General features: G+C 42.3%; 1 protein-coding gene across 1 annotated transcript in view; it reads right to left on the bottom strand.

The window, feature by feature from the left end:
• Positions 1-19,261, bottom strand: part of ARHGEF26 (Rho guanine nucleotide exchange factor 26) — a 155,035-nt gene that overhangs the window by 43,868 nt on the left and 91,906 nt on the right. Inside the window, exons 6-7 of the mRNA XM_075546945.1 lie at positions 3,250-3,402; positions 302-431 (exon numbers count right to left, since the gene is read on the bottom strand). Coding sequence (XP_075403060.1) covers positions 302-431; positions 3,250-3,402 — 283 coding nt within the window. The remainder of the gene's footprint in view (positions 1-301; positions 432-3,249; positions 3,403-19,261) is intronic.

The raw sequence follows: 19,261 nt of genomic DNA, 5'->3' as shown, positions 1-19,261 counted from the left end.
TGCCACAGAGGTGGGCGGCCCCAAGCATAACTGCTCCATGGTGCTTTCTGGGTTGGACCCATTACAGAAGTCCTCTGCCTGATCTTTCTTCTGCAGAACTGCAGGGGGAGCGTTCAAAGTGTCCACTTTTACGTGAGCGGCAGATTGCTATACCCCGGCACCTTCCCCCCAAAATAGCACCTTCTCACTCAGTTGGAGTATTTTCTAGGAGAGATATGCATCAATTCAAGTAGAATAAGAACAATTTTTTTTAGATTTAGAGCAGCACAGTTAGGCACAGGATAGGTCGGTCATGTCTTACGTCCATCAGCAGGGGAAGGCGGGTCACCCTCTGCATAGGCAGGATGAGAAAGGAGATCATGGGTAAGTTCCTGCAGTCTTCATGGCTCTCAATGCGTGATAACACTTCCTTAAATGATGGATTGGTGGCTCTGAGGGAAAAGAAACAAACATAAAAATGTGCAAACATTTCCTACTCCGTGTTAAGAAGCAAATAAAATGGCCTAAAGAACACTGTAGTAAACTCACACATTACCAGCGATTTCTAAGTACATAAGAACCTAACATCATCAGCACCTAACTACATAAATATATTGTATACCATACATCTGAGGTTGATGTGGTTTTAAGATAACAGAATGAACAATAAAAGAGAAATGTCTGGCTAGAAACTTATCAAGGAAAATGTAGGTAAATGAAGCAATAAGGGTTTCATCATGTTGAATATATCAATTATCTATTAATATACAGAACCGATTTCATTTAAGATCAATGCATCAAGAAGTTAACAAACCACATTCTTTTAATTCTCTCCTCTAGCCTTGAAAATGATCCCAGAGAGCAATGTCAGTGGGAAAGGGTTTATTGACTAGTAGCGCCTTGTGGCTTTTCCAACAGCCCTCTTTCTAGGACAGAGACTCTGTGAACCATGGCAGCCCCAATATTTTAGCAGTACCACAATAATTCCCAAAGATCTCGTCCCATGTGGAACCACCCACATAAGTTCTAACGGAAGGCCACATGAGAATCCCATGAAGAGACTGAAGAATGGAGAGGCCCCAACTTCGGAATGTGGGAGGTGGTGGTACTGAATGCTAGATGCTTATGCCTGGAGAAGGCCCAGGGGCAGGAGCAGGAGCAATAGTAGTGGTGGGCATTTTTCCATGTGTTTAAAAAATAAGATGATTTGTATGAGAGCTGCCGAAAGTAAATTAACCAGCGCCCATTCTAGCAAATTAAAAGAAATCAAACAGAAATGTTTTATTTCCATTCCCTCAGATGGAAGAATTTTAAGCTTCTGAAACCTGCGGTGTAGACCTGATATATTAACCACAAGTTCAGTGGTTCAAACCCACCAACTACTCCTAGGAAGTGAGATGAGGCTGTTTCCTCTTGTAGAGATTTAAGGTATCAGTGGGACTGTACTACTCTGTCCTACAGGGTCACTATGGATGGGAATTGACTCAGTGGCAATAAGATATACATTAAGAAGAATTTTTAAGAAGATTAAAAAGTAATCAAACTAAAACGGTTGCATATTAAAAGCTCCTTGCCACCTGACCCCCACAAACAAGGTCTCTGATTAGTTAATCAGGATAGATTCTTATTTGCAGAGATCTACATATTTCTAATAGCTGAAGTTGAAAGTTACTACTCTAACCATAAATTCACATCAATTGCCACAGAGCCCCTGAATAAACAAAAACTTTTTTTTACTAAAAAACACTTTTTAAAACAACTTTTTTTGGACATCTAAATAATGTACAGCAGTACTAAATCACCTTTTTAAAATTTCTGTAAAACAACATGAAAATTGGATTTAGCTCTAATTCAAGGCTGTTTACAAACATGCAATATGACTTTACTTGACAATTTCAACCAATTATTATTGGTTTGAATTATTCAGAATTACAGGGGGAGAGGACGGGGTGGGATGGGGGGAAGGGGTGTGATTTCCCCCTAGGAGACATTCGGTGCTGTCTGGAGACATTCGTAGTTATCACTCTGGGGTCAGGACACTACTGGCTTCTCACTGATAGAGACCAGGGCCCTCACTACACATCCTGCGGTGCACAGGACTGCCCTACAACACAAACATTTCCATCCCAAAACGTCAAGGTGCTGACGAATCTCAGACACTCTGCTTTATACAAAAGATTAAAACAAAAACCTTCACTTGAGAATAGCAGCTGTAGGTTTCCACTCCGTCCATACAAAAGTTTCCAGAGGACGCATTGTCACCCTTCTTACCGACTTGGGAGGTTTCAAGGGGTCACATTTCTCTAAGCAGCCCTGAGGAAACCGCCACTGACTACCACCCCACCCCACCCCACACACCAGAGCTCCATGGTGTGCCCATCGACTCACAGGAGGATATGAGGGCAATTACAGTCCCCCCAAGTGAGCTTACAGCAGTGTAGCATTGTGCCAGAGAGCAAAGGCTCTTTGTGATAGACCGGCCTCTGAAAAGAAATAGGGAGACATTTACGGAAGAATCATGGCCTCTCTTAAAGATACAAGCGGTATATACGAGGGAGCTTCAAAAAGTTCTTAAAAATGGAGTTAGAAGATAGTGAAACGTTTGATGAGCTTTTTGAGTCTTCTTATGTATGCATGATCAAGCCCAACCCCTTAGTAACTGGCAGGGCAGTGGGGGGAAAGGGCAAAGTGAAACATAATGTGTAACTTTTTATTGCAGAATTAAAACCTCTAAGAACATTTTCTTCAGTTGCTTTCCTTCAGAGAGTGCTTCCTTTCCTATCTACTGTGTGTGTATTCACTGAAATATAGAGAAGACGCTGCACCCTTAGATTCTAGCAGGGTCTACTACAGACGCCTCTCTGGACTCCTGGTAAACCGCACAACTGTCCATTGCAATTGGTTGCCATCCCACTGACTAACTCATGGTGGCCAGATGTAGACCACAATGAAACACTGCCCAGTTTTGGGTCAGGTTAACACTTGAGGAAGCTGGGAAATGTGAAGGAATGATGATCACCTCGTGTCTTGTAGCAATTTTTCAAAAAAGAAAATAGCAACAATGATTCCATAATTGCTTTTTAAAGAAAATTCTACACAGCCTAGGCTTTTTTACCCTCTTGTCTTGCTGGTACTACTTTTAAGCACTTCTGTCCTGAGGAATGGTCTATCAGGAATCCTTTCTAACAGTGATCTAACTGATCGATTCCCTTCAGTCACTGTGGTCTAATTAAAGTGAGGTCAGCCTGTTGATCACTCGGTAGCACTTACAATAATTTCTGCAGGGTCCGCTGTTGATAGACTTCGTTAGTACAGTACTTCACATATGGGTCAAACGTGGAAGCTGTGTGTTTCTCTACAATGTCGCTTATATCGTCAATCAAGATATTATTCTGATGTCTTGCTTCCAACTCTGTGAAGAATCTGAAAGGACAAGAGAGAACAGATCCACAGTGTTTGAAACTACCGACTCTATTCAGGGCCAGCTCACTAAGAGTCTTAGTTATTTAATGCTAGGCTAACAGAAAGACCACATACAGGAGACTTTAACAGAGGCTGTTTCCTCACAGTTCAGAGCACCAGATCTAGGGGGGAACCTGTGAGTGTGTATGTGTTGGCTCTGGGAGAAAGTCCTAGTCTCTTCTCAGCGTCTGCTCTTGGGTGTGCTTCACGCAGCTTGGCATCTCTTTCCCCACATCCACTTGTTGGTGAGTCTAATCTCTTTCATATCTCAAAGGAGATGGACTCAAAATACACCCCACACTAATCCCACCTCATTCACATAACAAAGACCACGCATTCCCAAATGGGATTATAACCACAGCCAGAGAGGTGAGACATTATAACATATTACAAGGGGGCTTTTAAAAGTTGGGGGGGGGGAATTCCCATTATCTTTCCATTCCATTTCCCCACTAACTTTGAAGCTCCTTTCATATTTTGAGTGAAAGAAACTTATAAAAATGCTGCCCAACCTGGGAGAGGGACAGCAGAGAAGGGGGGAAGGGAGACTACGGATAGGGCAAGATATGACAAAATAACGAGGTATAAATTACCAAGGGCACATGAGGGAGGGGGGAAAGGGGAGGGAGGGGAAAAAAAAAGAGGACCTGATGCAAGGGGCTTAAGTGGAGAGCAAATGCCTTGAGAATGATTGGGGCAGGGAATGTATGGATGTGCTTTATACAATTGATGTATGTATATGTATGGATGGTGATAAGAGTTGTATGAGTCCCTAATAAAATGTAAAAAAAGAAAAGAGGAGAAAAAAATGATTAGGGCAAAGACTGTACAGATGTGCTTTATACAATTGATATATGTATATGTATGAACTGTGATAAGAATTGTATGAGCCCCTAATAAATTGTTAAAATTATAAAAAAAAATGTTGCCCAAATTTAAATCATCATATGAACCCTGATGGCTTCAAGTGTTTGGCTTAAAATATTGACCACAAAGGGCATTTCTCTACTTTTTAATATAGATATCATTATTTTTCCAGAATTTATTAAATGGGGGAACAGTAATACTAGTATATTATATTATATATTATATTATTTATTATATTAGAGTGAAAGCACATGAAAAAATACCTAAATGGATATTTGATTCTATCTGCCCATCTCTTTCTTGAAAATCTTATTTCTTTCACTGCAATAATATGTATGATATTTAGAAGTATTCACATTTTATAAACCCAAACCAAATTCAATGGCATTGAGTCCATTCTAACTCATAGCATCCCTACAGCTGCCCCTGTGAGGTTCTGAGGCTGTAACTCTTTATGGGAGTAGAAAGCTTCATCTTTCTCCCTTGAGGTGGCTGGTGGTTTCAAACTGCGGACCTTGAGGTTAGCAGGTGAACACGTAACCACTGCAATACCAGGGCTCCTTTCACATATTATGCAGATTGCAAATAAGTATTGCCAACTTTAGCAGTGACAAGAGTGTGTGTACATGTGTCTGGGAGAAAATATGTATGTGATAGAGTGACGGGAATATAAGCAGATAAAATAGATATCTGGTTAAATTTGAATTTCAGATAGTGAGTCATTTTTTAGAAGACATCTGTCCCAAATATTGTATGTGGCATCCTAGGAACCAAGTTGTGGTAGTTACATAATCTGAGACTTAGGAGGGAAGGGGTGGGGTTTAGCCTGTCGATCAGATCTAAGCTTGATGACCTCATTTGGAGGTGCTAAGAAGATAAATAGCTTCCTGGAGGTGGGACACAGGCTCGCTCCTGGGAGACATTGCAGCTGACAGAACACATGGAGCTCCGCCAGAGCCCTGGCACTGGAGCAGCCTAATGGGGACCCACACCAGTGCTGAGATGCTTAAAACACCACTGGATACACAAGACTTCCCAGCCACTGGCCTGTGATCTTCCTGCATTTGGCATCATTGCATGTGTTTCGTGAGTCTGAAGGGAACTTAATAGATTGGCATAGAACATATGGGCTAATATCAAACTATGGACTTGATCTGGGCTGTGATGTCTTCTTAATGTATAATTACTCTTTATATAAAGCTCTTTCTTATACACATCTGAGTGTCTATAAATTTGCTACCTAGGTTAACACACCAGTATTTTATCTGACAAGTCTAGACTGTACCGTTTGAAGACAGTATCAGATGAAGGTATTTGAGGTACATTTCCACCCACAGTATTCTCATTCAAAATGTATTCCATGGATCTGCAGCATTACATCATATTATTAACAATGCAGCATACTGCCAACCCCACTCTCCAAATTGGATCTGCATCTTAACAAGTATGCCAGGTAATGGGAAAACAAATTGAACATAATAAAATGCAACCCAGAGAACACTTACTGTCCAGGGTTGGAGTGGTAGAAAACTATTAGAAATATCTATGGCACAGGGACCAAAGCACCTTCTAAACAATGTGACAATGTGAAATTAACAGTAAATTCTAATGTCGACCTTTTGAAGATTAAACAGAAAAAATAATTAGATGTCAGTAAGCTCTTTGGATTAACCTACAGTACAGGTCATTGCCCTGTGTCTGGTAGCTTGCCTGGGTAGACGCCAAAGCATAAGCTTTAAAACTAACAGTGACATAATAACCAAAAGGGAAGTAATCCAAACAACCCCCAACAAATAAAGGCATCAACAAAATGTGGCACTTAGGCAATGGAATATTACTCAGCCAATAAGAAGATAGAAGAAACACTGTCAATGTACTGGAAACAATTGGTTGATACGCAAACACTTCAAGAGGTAGCACATGATCAAGAATCAATGACCTTGAAGAAAGACGTCTAAGCTGCACTAAAAGCATTAGGGAAAACACAAATGGATAATATCTCAATGCTTCAAATAACTTGGCACCGTGCTGGAAGAACTATCATGCTTATGCAAGAAATTTGGAAAACAGCTACCTGACCAACCGATTGAAAGAGAGACATCCTTTTGTGTCCATTGTGAAGAAAGATGACCAAACAGAATACAGAAATTATCAAACAATGTCGCTGATACCACATGTAAGTAAAATTTTGGTGAGGATAATTTTTTAAAGTTGCACAATACATCCTCAGAGAGCTAACAGCAATTCAACCTGGAGCAAAGAGGAACAAGGGATCTCACTGCTGATATTAGCGGAATCTTAGCTCAAAGCAGAGAATGCCAGAAAGATGGTTGTTCATGTTTTATTAACTATGCAAAGGCCTTCAACTACGTGGATCATCCCAAACTATGAAAGGCATTCTGAAGACTGGGAGTTCCAGAACACTTCATTGTGCTCGTGTGGCAGTTGTCTATAAACCAAGAAGCAGTTGTCTGACAGCCCTGAGGGATATTGAATAGTTTAAGATCAAGAGAGGTGTGCTGGGGTTGTATCCTATCACCACACTTACTCAATATGCATATGTGACAAATAATCCGAGAAACTGGACTACCTGGAGAACTTTGTACCAGGATTGGAAGAAGCCTCCTTAACCTATGCCATCAGTTAACACAACTTTGCTTACTGAAACTAAAAAGGGCTTGATGGGCTGACTGATGAAGATCAGATGCTCTACAGCAGTGGTTCTCAAACTTCCTAATGCTGTGACGCTTGTTGTGGGTCTTCATGTCGTGGTGACCCCCCAACCATAACATTATTTTCGTTGCTACTTCATAACTGTCATTTTGCTACTGTTATGAATTGGGCGACCCCTGTGAAAGGGTTGCTCAACCCCCAAAGGGGTCACAACCTACAGGTTGAGAATCAATGCTCTATAACCTTCAGTATGAAATACACCTCAACGTAAAGAAAAGAAACATTATTATGAAATAAACATTATTATGATTGTGGTATCCACAATCAATGTTCAAGCAAGTAGCAGTTAAAAAATCAAAATATGCTACCGCATTGGATAATCGGCTACAAAAAGAACAAAGATGTCACTTTGAGGACTAAGGGGCACCTAACCCACACCATATTTTTAGTCATCTCATTTGCATGCAAACGCTGAACAATGAATGCGGAAAACCTGAGAAAAACTAGTGCCCTTGAATTGTGGTGTTGACAGAGAATATTGAAAATGCCATGGGCTACCAGAAAAACTAAACATTTGTCATGGAAGAAGTACAACCAGAATCCTCCTCGGAAGAGAGGGTGATGAGTCTTAGTCTCAAGTACTTTGGACGATGTGTCAGAAGGACACCAAGCATGGCAAAGGAGGGGGTCAACAAAGAAGGCAGAAGATCTTCAATGAGATGGATTGGCACACTCTGGAGGATGGCGCAGGACCCGGTGTCCTTTCATTCTGTGGTATGAACGAAACACTGTTGCTATGAATTGGTCCAGTCTCCATAATACCTCGCACCAAAGGCAGGAGTTGGAGAGAAAGGGAAAAAAGGAAAGCTTAACGGTGATGGAGAAATGTCACCGATCAAAGGTAGCATTGCTCAACCAACTGTTTTCATTGCTGTTAAACTACACCAGTAAAAAGCTGAACTGGCAAAAGTTGTGTGACAGATATACTCACAATAATGATGAAAAGAGTAAAATATGACAGAAGCTGCTTGGGCTGTTTACGTATGTACAAAAAAATGCCTTATGGTCCTGGGTTCCTTGGTTTGGAGGTTTGAGGTCGCTGTTTCACAGACATCTCAGTTAATAGGCCAATAACATGTTTAGTGCTTGTTTTATAGGAAGTCCTCCTGCTGTTCCTGGCGTCTGAAAAGCTTGCCAACAGCGTAACGATGGGGTCTGCTCCTGTGGAGCCACAGAGGACAGAGAGAGGAGCCTAGGAACAGGCTCTGGAAGATGGGGCTCATTGCCTCCAGGAACCCCGCTGCCAAGAGACTAGAAACACTGACTGGTGTCAAACTACATGACTGACAATTTCAACGAAGACACTACAGGATAATCCCGATCAAAAGAGAAAACTAGAGAGAGGGGGAAGCGGGGATGGAGGGGAAAATGAGGAGCTGATGCCAGGGGCTTATATGGAGACCAAATGTTCTGAGAATTATGAGGGCAATGAATGTACAAGTGTGCTTTACACAATTGATATATTCATGGATTGTGATAAGAGTTGTATGAGCCCCCAATATAATGATTAAAAAGAGAGAGAGAGAAAACTGCAGAATATAATTTCAAATTCTTAGGGGAGGTAGACTTTATGGAGCCGCGAAGACTGGACAAAGCCCTGAAACTCTTGCCCTGAGATAGATCATCTTCGAACCTGTAAGTAAAACTATCCCCTGAAGTCTTTTTAAAAGCAAACAACAGTGCAGCTCAAGTAGTAAAACAAGTCTGTCTTGAGCACGACGTCCTTTTAAGATCTAAAAAAAAAAAAAAAAAAAAGAACTATCTATACGGGATCAAATCAGCAAGAGCAACTGGAAAGATCAGATGGGAACCTGAAGGGACTGTGGGCTCACAAAAATGGGAAGGAACAAGTCACCGGAGAAGACAATGGTTTCACGTCTCAAAAATGTAGTCCATGTCCCTGCATTGTGCATGTAGAAAACAATAAGTTGGTGTATCTTTTGCGGTGCATAATTTTCAACAACAAAACAAATAAAATTGTAAAAGAAAGTAGTCGTCAAGAAGACAACAAAACTACACAAGATGATTGATAGTAAATATGAGCTTATATGTTTTCTCACATTTATAGTCTAACAATGTACAGGTACTTAGGAAACAAACAAAGCCTGTGATTTTGTATATACACACATACATGGAATTCATTTTAGTACAAATGGTATTTACTTGTCATCATTAGTTATTTTAGTTTTATAAAGTTTCCAGAGGAGCATAAAAGAAAAAAAGAAATACATTTTAATTTCCTATAAGAGAAAACTTACCTAGACTTGAAGAAAGCACCTACATTTTCCTGTCCTTTAAAAACCATTTAGGAAATACAATCGATACGATTTCCATCCACAAACTCTAAAACAGCAAGAGGACAAACGTAACGCACAACACTTTGCTGATTGATTTGACTTTCCTCGCAGTGGCTGTCAGGACTTCCCATGCAAAATTCTTGGACAGCAAGCATATGTGTATCTTCCCAAGAGGCAATGGTTTGGTGAACACTGAGTCTAAGAATATGCAACTAAAAACATCAAAACCTCTCCTAAGCGTTTGAGCAATCCCCGCAGAGCCACACACAAAGGAAAGCCATGCTTCTCTCAGGCACTACCTAGCCCGGCCCTGTGCTTCAGGAAATGCGTGACCTGTTAGGAAGGAGAAGATGAGAAAGACAGCGCTCTTGCACAAAGCTGCCTATTGCAACATGCTCGTAAGGGCGCTTCTGGCTTCATCTTTTAACATGTACACTGAAAACGTCTGTGCCTCTTAAAGAAGCACGTTTGGCCCGTCAACAGAGAGAATCGGGGAATTCTTTTGATTGCTAGAAAGAAAGAGAGAGTGAGCAAGAGAGAGAATCATTCACTGACTCTCTTTTAGGCCAATCCTGTTTGTACATGATATTTGCCATCGCCTTTAATTCTCACAAGGACCTTGGGAAGTAATGATGGGGACAGAGGCCTAGAGAGGTTAAATAAGCAGACCTTTTTCAGTTGCAGAGTCAGGGTAGGAACTGGATCTAGGTCTGGTCAGAATGGCCCCCCCTCAATGCATGGAGACAGGCCATCTGCATACATGTTGAGTTGGCAAACACCTGCTTATTTCTGGCTTGTAAATCTGCCCTTATACCGAGGCTTTTCTCTCACCTCTCATGGTATCACTTTCTTTGTTAATGGCACTAAATCTGTTCCCACTCACTGCCATTGAGTGGATTCTAACTCATAGAATTGGAAAGACAGTCACTCTTTGTGGGAGCAGACAAGCGCCTCTTCCTCCTGCATATAGCTGGTGGACTTGAACCTCTGACCCTGCATTTAGCAGGCCAATGCCTTTACCCACAGCACCACTGAGATTCCTTAAATTTGTTCTAGTAACAGTATATTTCATGAAAAGATGAGGCTGTCTGCCTCTGTAAAAGATTTCCAGTGTTGGAAACCCTATGTAAGGGTGCTATGAGTCAGAATGTACTTGGTGGCAGTGTGTTGGCGGTTCAGTGGCAGAATTCTTCCCTTCCAATCAGGGGACCCACGTTCGATTCTTGTCCAATGAACCTTAAGCACAGCCACCACCTTCTGTCAGTGGAGACATGTGTGCTATGATGTTAAAGAGACTTTAGGAGACATTCCAGACCAAGTGCAGGAAAAGAGACCTGGTAATGTTATTTGCAAAAACAGCCCATGAAAACCCTACAGATGTCAAGATCCACACTCGTGGTATGTGGACTTGCCAGGAGGGAGGAGCTGACTTGAAGGCAGCTAACAACAAAATCATGTGTAACTGGTTTTCAATGAAATGCAAGTTATTTGTACTTTAACTCCAAATGTAACTCCAAATATTTTTAAATGCATGTTTTAAGAAAATTTCCACAAGAAAAATATAAACATAAGGAATCTTTCATAAGGTCATTAGCCTTTCATTCTAGGAAATACATGTCTTAGAGCAAATCTCTCCTAAAGTTTCTTCTCTTTTGCTAACCATTAACAGCCTGAATGCAACTTAAAACCAAAAACAACAGTAAGTTGGCTTTTCCCCATGAAAAGGAAAATTTCATTTATCACTATAAAAGGTTGGCCAAAGCACAAGATTAAAAAGTAAGGTCCTGGTTATACTACTTACCTTTATATAAAATAAACCAAACCAATTGTTTGACATTGGCATAATTAAAACATAATTTAGAGTTTTCCATGTCATTTATTATTTTGGGAAATGTGCATACAGTTTTTCAGGAAATAAGCTACAAAAAAATAAAAGAAGTAATACTGAAGGATGAGGTTATTATATCAGAAATCAAGAATGCATGGGATGAGAGTGAAATCTGAAACAAAGTAAAAGTCTTCTAGCTCCCTGGGTGAAACCTGAATGAGTTTGTGAAGTAATCTGGCTTTTTTACAGGACAACTTTTTAATGGAAATAGGCATTTCAACTCTAAGGACTTTTATCTGGAACAATGCTGTCATTATTTTTCTCTGTAGCATTACCACGATGATTATATTTTACAACCAACAATCATGTTAATAGCCTTTCTTTTTTTCTCTTCCAAAATTCCAATCTCTTGGCTACAGTCTAGATTTTAAGAAACCATCTTGTGAAGCAAAAAGGGCCTTTTTTCAAAATCCTTCCTATCTAGAAAACCCAGAGCCCTGGTGGCACAGTGGGTTAGGAGTTCAACTGCCCACTTCAAGGTCAGAAGTGAAGCTACCAGTCACTGTTGAGAGAAATGAGGGGTTTTCTGCTCCTGTAAAGATTTACCAGCCCAGAAACCCACAGGAGCAGCTCAGCCCTGTCCTACTGGGTTGCCAGGAGTCAGAATTGACTGAATGGCAGCACATGAATAAGTGAATCGAAAACCAAGGAGCTTTGTAGTGCAGTTGGGCAAACACTGGACTGCTAATGTCAATGCTGGTTTGAAGCTCACCAGCAGCTCCACAGGAGAAAGATGAGGCTTTCTGCTCTTATAAAGGTTGACAGCCTCAGAAACCCTGCACCGGGCTGTTATGAGTCAGTGTTGACTGGATGGCAGTGGGTTTGGGCATATGGTGTGACCAGAAATCCATAGGACTGTGTTGGCTTCAGTGATCGAATTCTCAGTGTTCAGAGAAAACCTGGGTTCTATTCCCAGCCAACATACCTTATGTGCAGCAACCACCCACCTGTTAGTAGAGGCTTGAGTTGTGATAATGTTTCATTGCTTTCAACGGAGTTTCCAGACAAAGATGAACAAGAAAGAAAAGCCGGGCAATCTACTGAAATTCAGCCAGTGAAAACCTACAACTGACCATGGGAATGGCCCCGGTAGTGTTCCTTTGGCCGTGGGTAACCATCGGCAGTTAATAACTGCATGAGCCAAACGTCCAAGTCCATCTTGTCTACCTGCTAACGCATCATCGTGGTCACAACCACACTCCTTTGAGTGTCAAGTGACTGTAGCCTCGGAGGTGCATCCTTGACGGTCTTCCAGAGAAGAGTCAGACCATCACAGATACACGATCAGCCTCCCAGGAGATGGGACTTCAGAGAGATTCAATTCAAGTCCACAAACGAAGAAAGACCCTCCAGTCTGACTGTTAGAGCTTGTCTCTAACCGCCCTGAGATCGGAACGTGGTATTTTCATTAGCCTTTCTGTGATTGCTTTATCAAGTGAGCCTAAATGTGGCACAAATTGTGTGAGGGGAGAAAAGTCAGCAGTGAAGGGGCCACTTCTGATAAGCCCACTTTTGTTAGATTTGAAATTCGAGAATGAAATAGAACTTTGGTTCACCCTGTTTAAACAACTAGGCCAATTATCCCTCAAATGAGGGACTATTTATTTTAGTGTCACTAATAAAAGCTTAATTGTCTATATGATGGAGAAATAGGTATTTCAGTTCTATGAATTTTTTATCTGGAATGATACTGTCATTGTTTTAATATTTCCTACAGTAGTGCAGGTAGAGAAGACCCAGCCACATGTCACAGAAATGTTCACATACCATTTACAGACTTCTTAAAATTCAACTAGAGTTACAATTGGCATATTAGGCAAATGCATTCCCAAGAGCCTACAGTTAGCTAGTCAAACGATAATAGAAACAAAGCCTCTCCTCCAATATGCCCAGAGCACTGCCACAGGCTTTGGAGAATGTCAGAAGCAAACATTTGACAATTATGACCGTAACCACTGTGCCCAGCACACTGACTCTTTACCATACAGTAATCCCAGCTGCCTTTTCAGTGGTTTTGCTTTCTGAGGTTTCTATCACTGACTATTAAATGCAAAAATCCCCCAAATAAACAATCATCAATGCATTTTAAAGGGTGCTGTTCTGTGTCACATGATAAAATCTTGTGAATCACCCCTTTATCTGGTGCATGCATCCTGTAGGTGCTAGGTTAGCCACTTAGTGGCCGCCCTGGCTATCGGTGGTCAAGTAACCCTAATTTTACTTAAGAATTGTTCTACTTTATTATAAGTTCTTGTTACTATCTTACTGTGTCTAATTTAGACAAGAAAACTGATCATAGACATATGTGTATACCAAGGCATGCACACATGATTTGGCATGCTCATGTTTTCAGGACCGCCCTGGGTACAAGTGAACTACTGCAATCTTCAGGACCACTTCCCGAGATAGCTGTTCCTCACATTTTACAGATCAAGAAACATTTTACAGATCAAGAAAGAGAGTTCAAGTCCGGGCCATAGAGCCTTTCTGAATGCAAAGCCTGAGCTCTGCCCTCCACACTTGTGCCTCAGTCTCATGTGCCCCTAAGCCTGCAGTTCTCTCTCTCTCTCTTTCTCTTTCTTTTTGATCCTGCACTTCTGTTCCCTCTAGTGAGCCCTCAACCTAGACATCCACCCACAAGAAGAATAACACCTGGAGTCTAAAGAAATGTATTGTTTCCAAATAAGACCAACTTTTGAAGCACCTCAGCAAGAAAATCACACCTGGTTGAATTTGGAGGGTTCCTGCACAGTGGGAGAGGAGCAGGACAGCCAAAGAGTCTGCACTGCATACACTGAGCAAGAATCGATCTTCAGAGGCCGAGGCCAATGCTGTGTGTCTGGCCCTGGGGACACACTGTGATAAAAATACCAGTTCACAGGTGCCCTGTGAAACTCTTCTAGTCCTTCATTTCAGACCCCCCGCTGCCCTCCCCCTTGCTTACTGAACCCTCCCTCATCCTTCAAGTCCCAGATTACATTTCATCCCCAGGAAGCTTCCTCTGACCCTTCTGGACTGAGTTAAGCTCCCCTGGATTATGTTTTCATAAACCCTTATGCTTTTCCTTCAGTGTGTATACTAAGATTGCAATTCATAATTTTATTTTAGTTTGTTTTTGTCTCTCTTGGCAAGCTCTAAAGTACAGGGATCATGCCTGTTTTGGTCACAACTTTATGCCCATGGCCCAGCCACAGTACCTGGAAATAAAACTCAAAAACTCATTGCCATCCAGTCAATTCTGACTCAGAGCGACCCTGTGGGACAAGGTAGAACTGCCCCTGTGGGTTTCCAAGACTGTAGTTCTTTCATAGAGTACATGCAAATATTTGGTAAGGCAATGATTAAATGATGAAAAAATAAAATGTGTTGTTTTATATTTGAAAAAATTAACAATGAAAACTCTCCAAGGAGTTGTGTTCTACAGTAATTTTATCAGGAATGTAATCCACAAACTGGTCCGTTTCTACTTTGCTTTGCCCACTGGTATACTAAGCCTGCATATATTTACTGTCCACAACTACAATCCCCTGTGTTTCCAGAAAGAGCAGTGAAGGGTACAAGGGAAGGATGGACTCCCAACCCCAGCTTGTACGTGCCTGTCCAGTAGGTTCGCTAACACAAGCCCCGTCCAGCCGGCGTTCCTTCAGCGCCAGATGCACGTTCTGAAAAACCAGTAGGACTGGCCCTGCCCCTCTCAAAGCCTCGCTCAGTCCAAAGTCAGACAGCAAGCCTCTGGTTATAATCAAAGCTGTCCTGTGCCCTTCTGAGCACAGCATGCTTTCAAAGTACTTTTCCTTCATTAATATCCATCTGCCTAAAGCAGCTTCCACCCCCTCTCCCCACCCTCCCCCCTTTCTTCCTCACTTGAGGGCCCTGTCAGCTTCCACGTCTGCAGTCTGCAGCCTGAGTGGGCACACTCACTCATGCCAAAGACTTTTCACATACCACACACGCTTCACCTGTCTAAGTTGCTGCTTGATAATAAAATATCTTCACTAAACAAAGAACTCTTCCAGATAAGTACCAGCCAGCTCTGTACTGGAAACACTTTACGAACAGCACCAACGGAACATTCTGTTCTTGACCCGAACGAATGTAGATCGTGCGGTGGAGGAGAGTCAAGGCTTGCTTGTCGGGGTTTTCTTGGTGGCCATGCTGACACTGCAGATCAGAAACATTTGTTCTTCCCACAGTAGGTCAGGGGCAACAAACCAGGGCAGGAGGGCCACCTCTAACACCCCCGGGCATCACTAGCCCACGGTCCAGAAGCAGGCATGATCCACCCAAACAGACAAGCCAGAAAAGCTTGTCTAGGACGTCTGTAACAGACTAACACTGACCGGAAATGTGTTGATTCTTTACAAAAATGAAAGAATGGTAGCTACTTCTCGATTAAAATACCTCCATGCTGATTTGGTAGAGGTCTCACAGAGTTTTCTCCTAGACGCTATGTCTTTTCACATTCAATTTTGAATGACGGGGCTGGGAACGTGAGGGGAAAACACTGTAAACGGAAAGTCTGATGACCGCTGTCTCATCTTTAAGAATGCTAGGATGGGCTCTGGAAGACAGAGGAGTCTTATAATACTATTAAAATCTTAAAATCACCCTGGACATTAAGCAGATGAGACTGAAACGCAAGTGCTTAGGACTGTGAATTCGAGCCATTTCTTATTAAGATACGCAGGAGCTTCAAAAAGTTCATAGCAAAATGTAATGGAAAAATAATGGAATTTTTCCTCAAACTTTTTGAGCCCCACCCCACCCCTTACAACACAGGCCAGATTCAAATCCAGTACTACACATGCACCTTTGGTCCTAGGCACCAAAAACTACCAGGGAAGGAAGAAAGAGCTGGAGGTTGAAAAAAGGGCAAAACCAAACAACCCTCCACACACTGAGTATCAGCCAGGCTCCAGTTGCCTTAGCTCCAGTCTTCTCACTGTGGGTCTCTGGTGTGTTGCCAAAAAGCTACTTCAAATCCCCGCAGGGGCAGCCATGGCGAACAGATTTTAGAAGACCTCCTAAAGGCAGACAGCCAGGAAGGAAAGCCTGGTGATCTCCTTGTGAGAACCCTATAGCTCACAACAAGAGGGCTGCCTCTCTGTGTGGGGCATGATCAGCAGGGGCGACTGAACTCTGAAGGAGGACCTCATGCTCTGACCAGTGAAAGGTACGGAGCCTTAGTCAGACTGACGAACACAAAAACCACAGCACTGGCCACCTTGGTGATCAGGAGGAAGTCTGGCTTGGGCATTATTTCCTGCTGTCTAAAAACACTCCACAAGGTAGAGCTGGGTCACTACTCTCTCAAGGGGAACACACTTGCTCCTGTCATTGTCCTGTCCCTCAAGTTAATTCCTCCTCATGGCGACCCGACATACAACAGCACAGAGCACTGTCCGGTTCTGTGGCCCCATCAAAATTGTTGTTATGTTTGAGCCCATCCTTGCAGCTGCTGTGTCAATCCATCTTGTCAAGAGTCTTCCTCTTTTTCGCGGACCATCTACTTTACCAAGCATGAAGGGTTTCTCTAGGGACCGGTCTCTCTTGATAAGAGCCCCAAAACACAAGAGATGAAGTGTCAGCATTCTTGCTCCTAAGGAGCATTCTTTCTGTCCTTCCACAACAGATTTCTTCAATCTTCTGGAAGTCAAGTACTTCCACTGTTCTTCACCAACATCCTAGCTCAAATGCACCAGCAGTTCTTCCACGGCCTTCTTCATTCACTGTCCAGTTTTCACACGCACACGAGGTGACTGAAAATGCCATGGCTTTGGGTCAAACACACCTGAGTCTTCAAGGCAGTATCACTGCTCTTTAACACTTTTTAAGAAGGTCTTTTGCAGCATGTTTGTAATGGAACACACCATGTGATTTACTGACGGCTGCTTGCTTCCATGAGTGTTGATTGCAGCTGCACATCAAATAACATAAAAAAACCTTTCTTGCTAGAACCACACAAATGGAAGAAAACTATATCCAGAGTCCTAGGAATTTTAATACTATTACTGATTTTTCCTGAAAAAAATGAGAATTAAAAAAGTATTTATCATCTGAACCTGCCTAACAAAAATAAAGTGGAGAAAGGGGGGCTTGTTCCCATAGCAACCTTTTGCGGACTCATTCTTTTGTTTTAGTGCTACTCAGAAGCACTCATCCATATTTTAATTTCTCCAAGGAATCAGACTCCCAGCACTCTATTTACTGAACCATGGAAAGCATGTGCCCGCGCTCTAATCAAGGTGTCCTTGGCAAAGAGGGAAGCCTGTGTCCACATGCGTGTGGGTGCCAGGGCTTACTATGGGCAGTTTTATCATTTTAAATTACATTTCTTTTTTGAGCACACTGCTAACTTTATGTTAGTTTAGAAAATTAGATTTTATAATTTGGAAAAGCCTTCCAAAATGATGACTAGTTCACAAATGGCTCCCCCAAAACTAGTAAAAAATGAACACTCCCCCAATGTGTGAATGATTCCATAATGTTCCCGCTCATAATGACTCAATCAATGTATAACAGAGAAAAAATTTCCCGGATCCTAGACTCTTTAAGGTCACTTGTACATTGATGCTCATCTTCTTCGACAATACTGGACAATATTCTGTTATGATCCATATAAGGCTTTCACCGGCTAATTTTGGCAAGTAGATCATTAGGCCATTCTTCCTGGTGAGTCTTCGTCTAGACACTCTGCTGAAATCTGTCCACTGTAGGTGGAATTTAAAATACTGGCAGCATAACTTCCAGCAACATGAACCACGCACTGGGCTGCCACTCAAGGTCAGCCGTTTGAAACCACCAGCCATGCCACGAGAAGAAAAAGAGAAAGTTTCCTCTCCCATACAGAGTCAGTCTTGGAGACCCACAGGGACAGTGCTACTCTGCCCTGCAGGGTCACTATCAGTCAGAATTGACTTCTTCGCAGTAAGTTTGACTTTTTAGTTTAAGTTCCAGCATCACGACAGAGTATTTGATGGTCGCTATCAAGAACAGATACCCACCGTTCCTGGATACTCCACTAATAAAGTTTCTTCTTTCAAGGAGCAAAATGGTGGGTAATGATAGGAATTAAGCATCCCTCAGACAGGGAATAACTACATTTAATAATTGCATTACAGTATCTAGGGAGTAGGCTGGAGCAAGCCAGTGCTGAATGGCAGCATCTCAGTTTCCAGAACCTGGCTGGAAAATACCGTAAGGGGGAGGGGGTATTTACTCTCCTTGCACACCATCCGAAGAGCAGGGATTGTAGCCTTAGAATAGTTTTACTAATCCACTGCCTGGCAAAAATTCTTTGAAAACGCAAAACAACCTGGGAGAGGTTTCTGATTTCTTTTCTTAGAGTTATATAACCAGTGCTGTGACCCTTCCCCTTGACTGCCTGGGTGGGTGCTGCTATGTTTAATCCCCACTCAGAGTTGCTCCAGAAGCAGCAGTGCCCGGGCATGTTTGCTCTCCAGGTTACTGCCTTGTATCCTCTCCCCTGCTCACAGCCTCGTTGTGGACACGTCTTCTGTTGTACATTGCCTTGCGCCTTTTATGGACACGCTGGGGTCTAAGTTACAAACATTGGGAAGATGCGGGTTCGCAGGTGCTGCTGGGAAACAGCACTGAGCATGAATGTATAGAAGAACCCTAGAACACAGTCAAGTGCTACACAAAAGCCTTTTCATGCTGAAGCCCCCATCCTGCGCTGGGCCAGCAACTCTGGAATGAAAATCAGTACAGGGAGATGTTTCCCTCTGAGCGAGCACTAACTTTCAGCAGCCCCAAGGGGCGGTCTTGCCCTCTTTGGGAAATGTTGGTCTTGTGGTTCTCAACCTTCCGAATGCCGTGACCCTTTAATACAGTACCTCATGTTGTGGTGACCCCCAACCATAGAATTATTTTTGTTGCTGATTCATAACTGTAATTTTGCTACATTATGAATTGTAATTAAATATCTGATATGCAGGATGTACTTGCAATGTTACAAATTGAACATCATGAAAGCATAGTGATTGATCACAAAAACATGTAATTATATATTGAG

This window comes from Tenrec ecaudatus, chromosome 4 (genome assembly GCF_050624435.1).
Source record: "Tenrec ecaudatus isolate mTenEca1 chromosome 4, mTenEca1.hap1, whole genome shotgun sequence".
Taxonomy (NCBI): Eukaryota; Metazoa; Chordata; class Mammalia; order Afrosoricida; family Tenrecidae; genus Tenrec; species Tenrec ecaudatus.
Note: the sequence above shows the minus strand (reverse complement) of the source record. Positions and strands in the feature narration are given on the sequence as shown.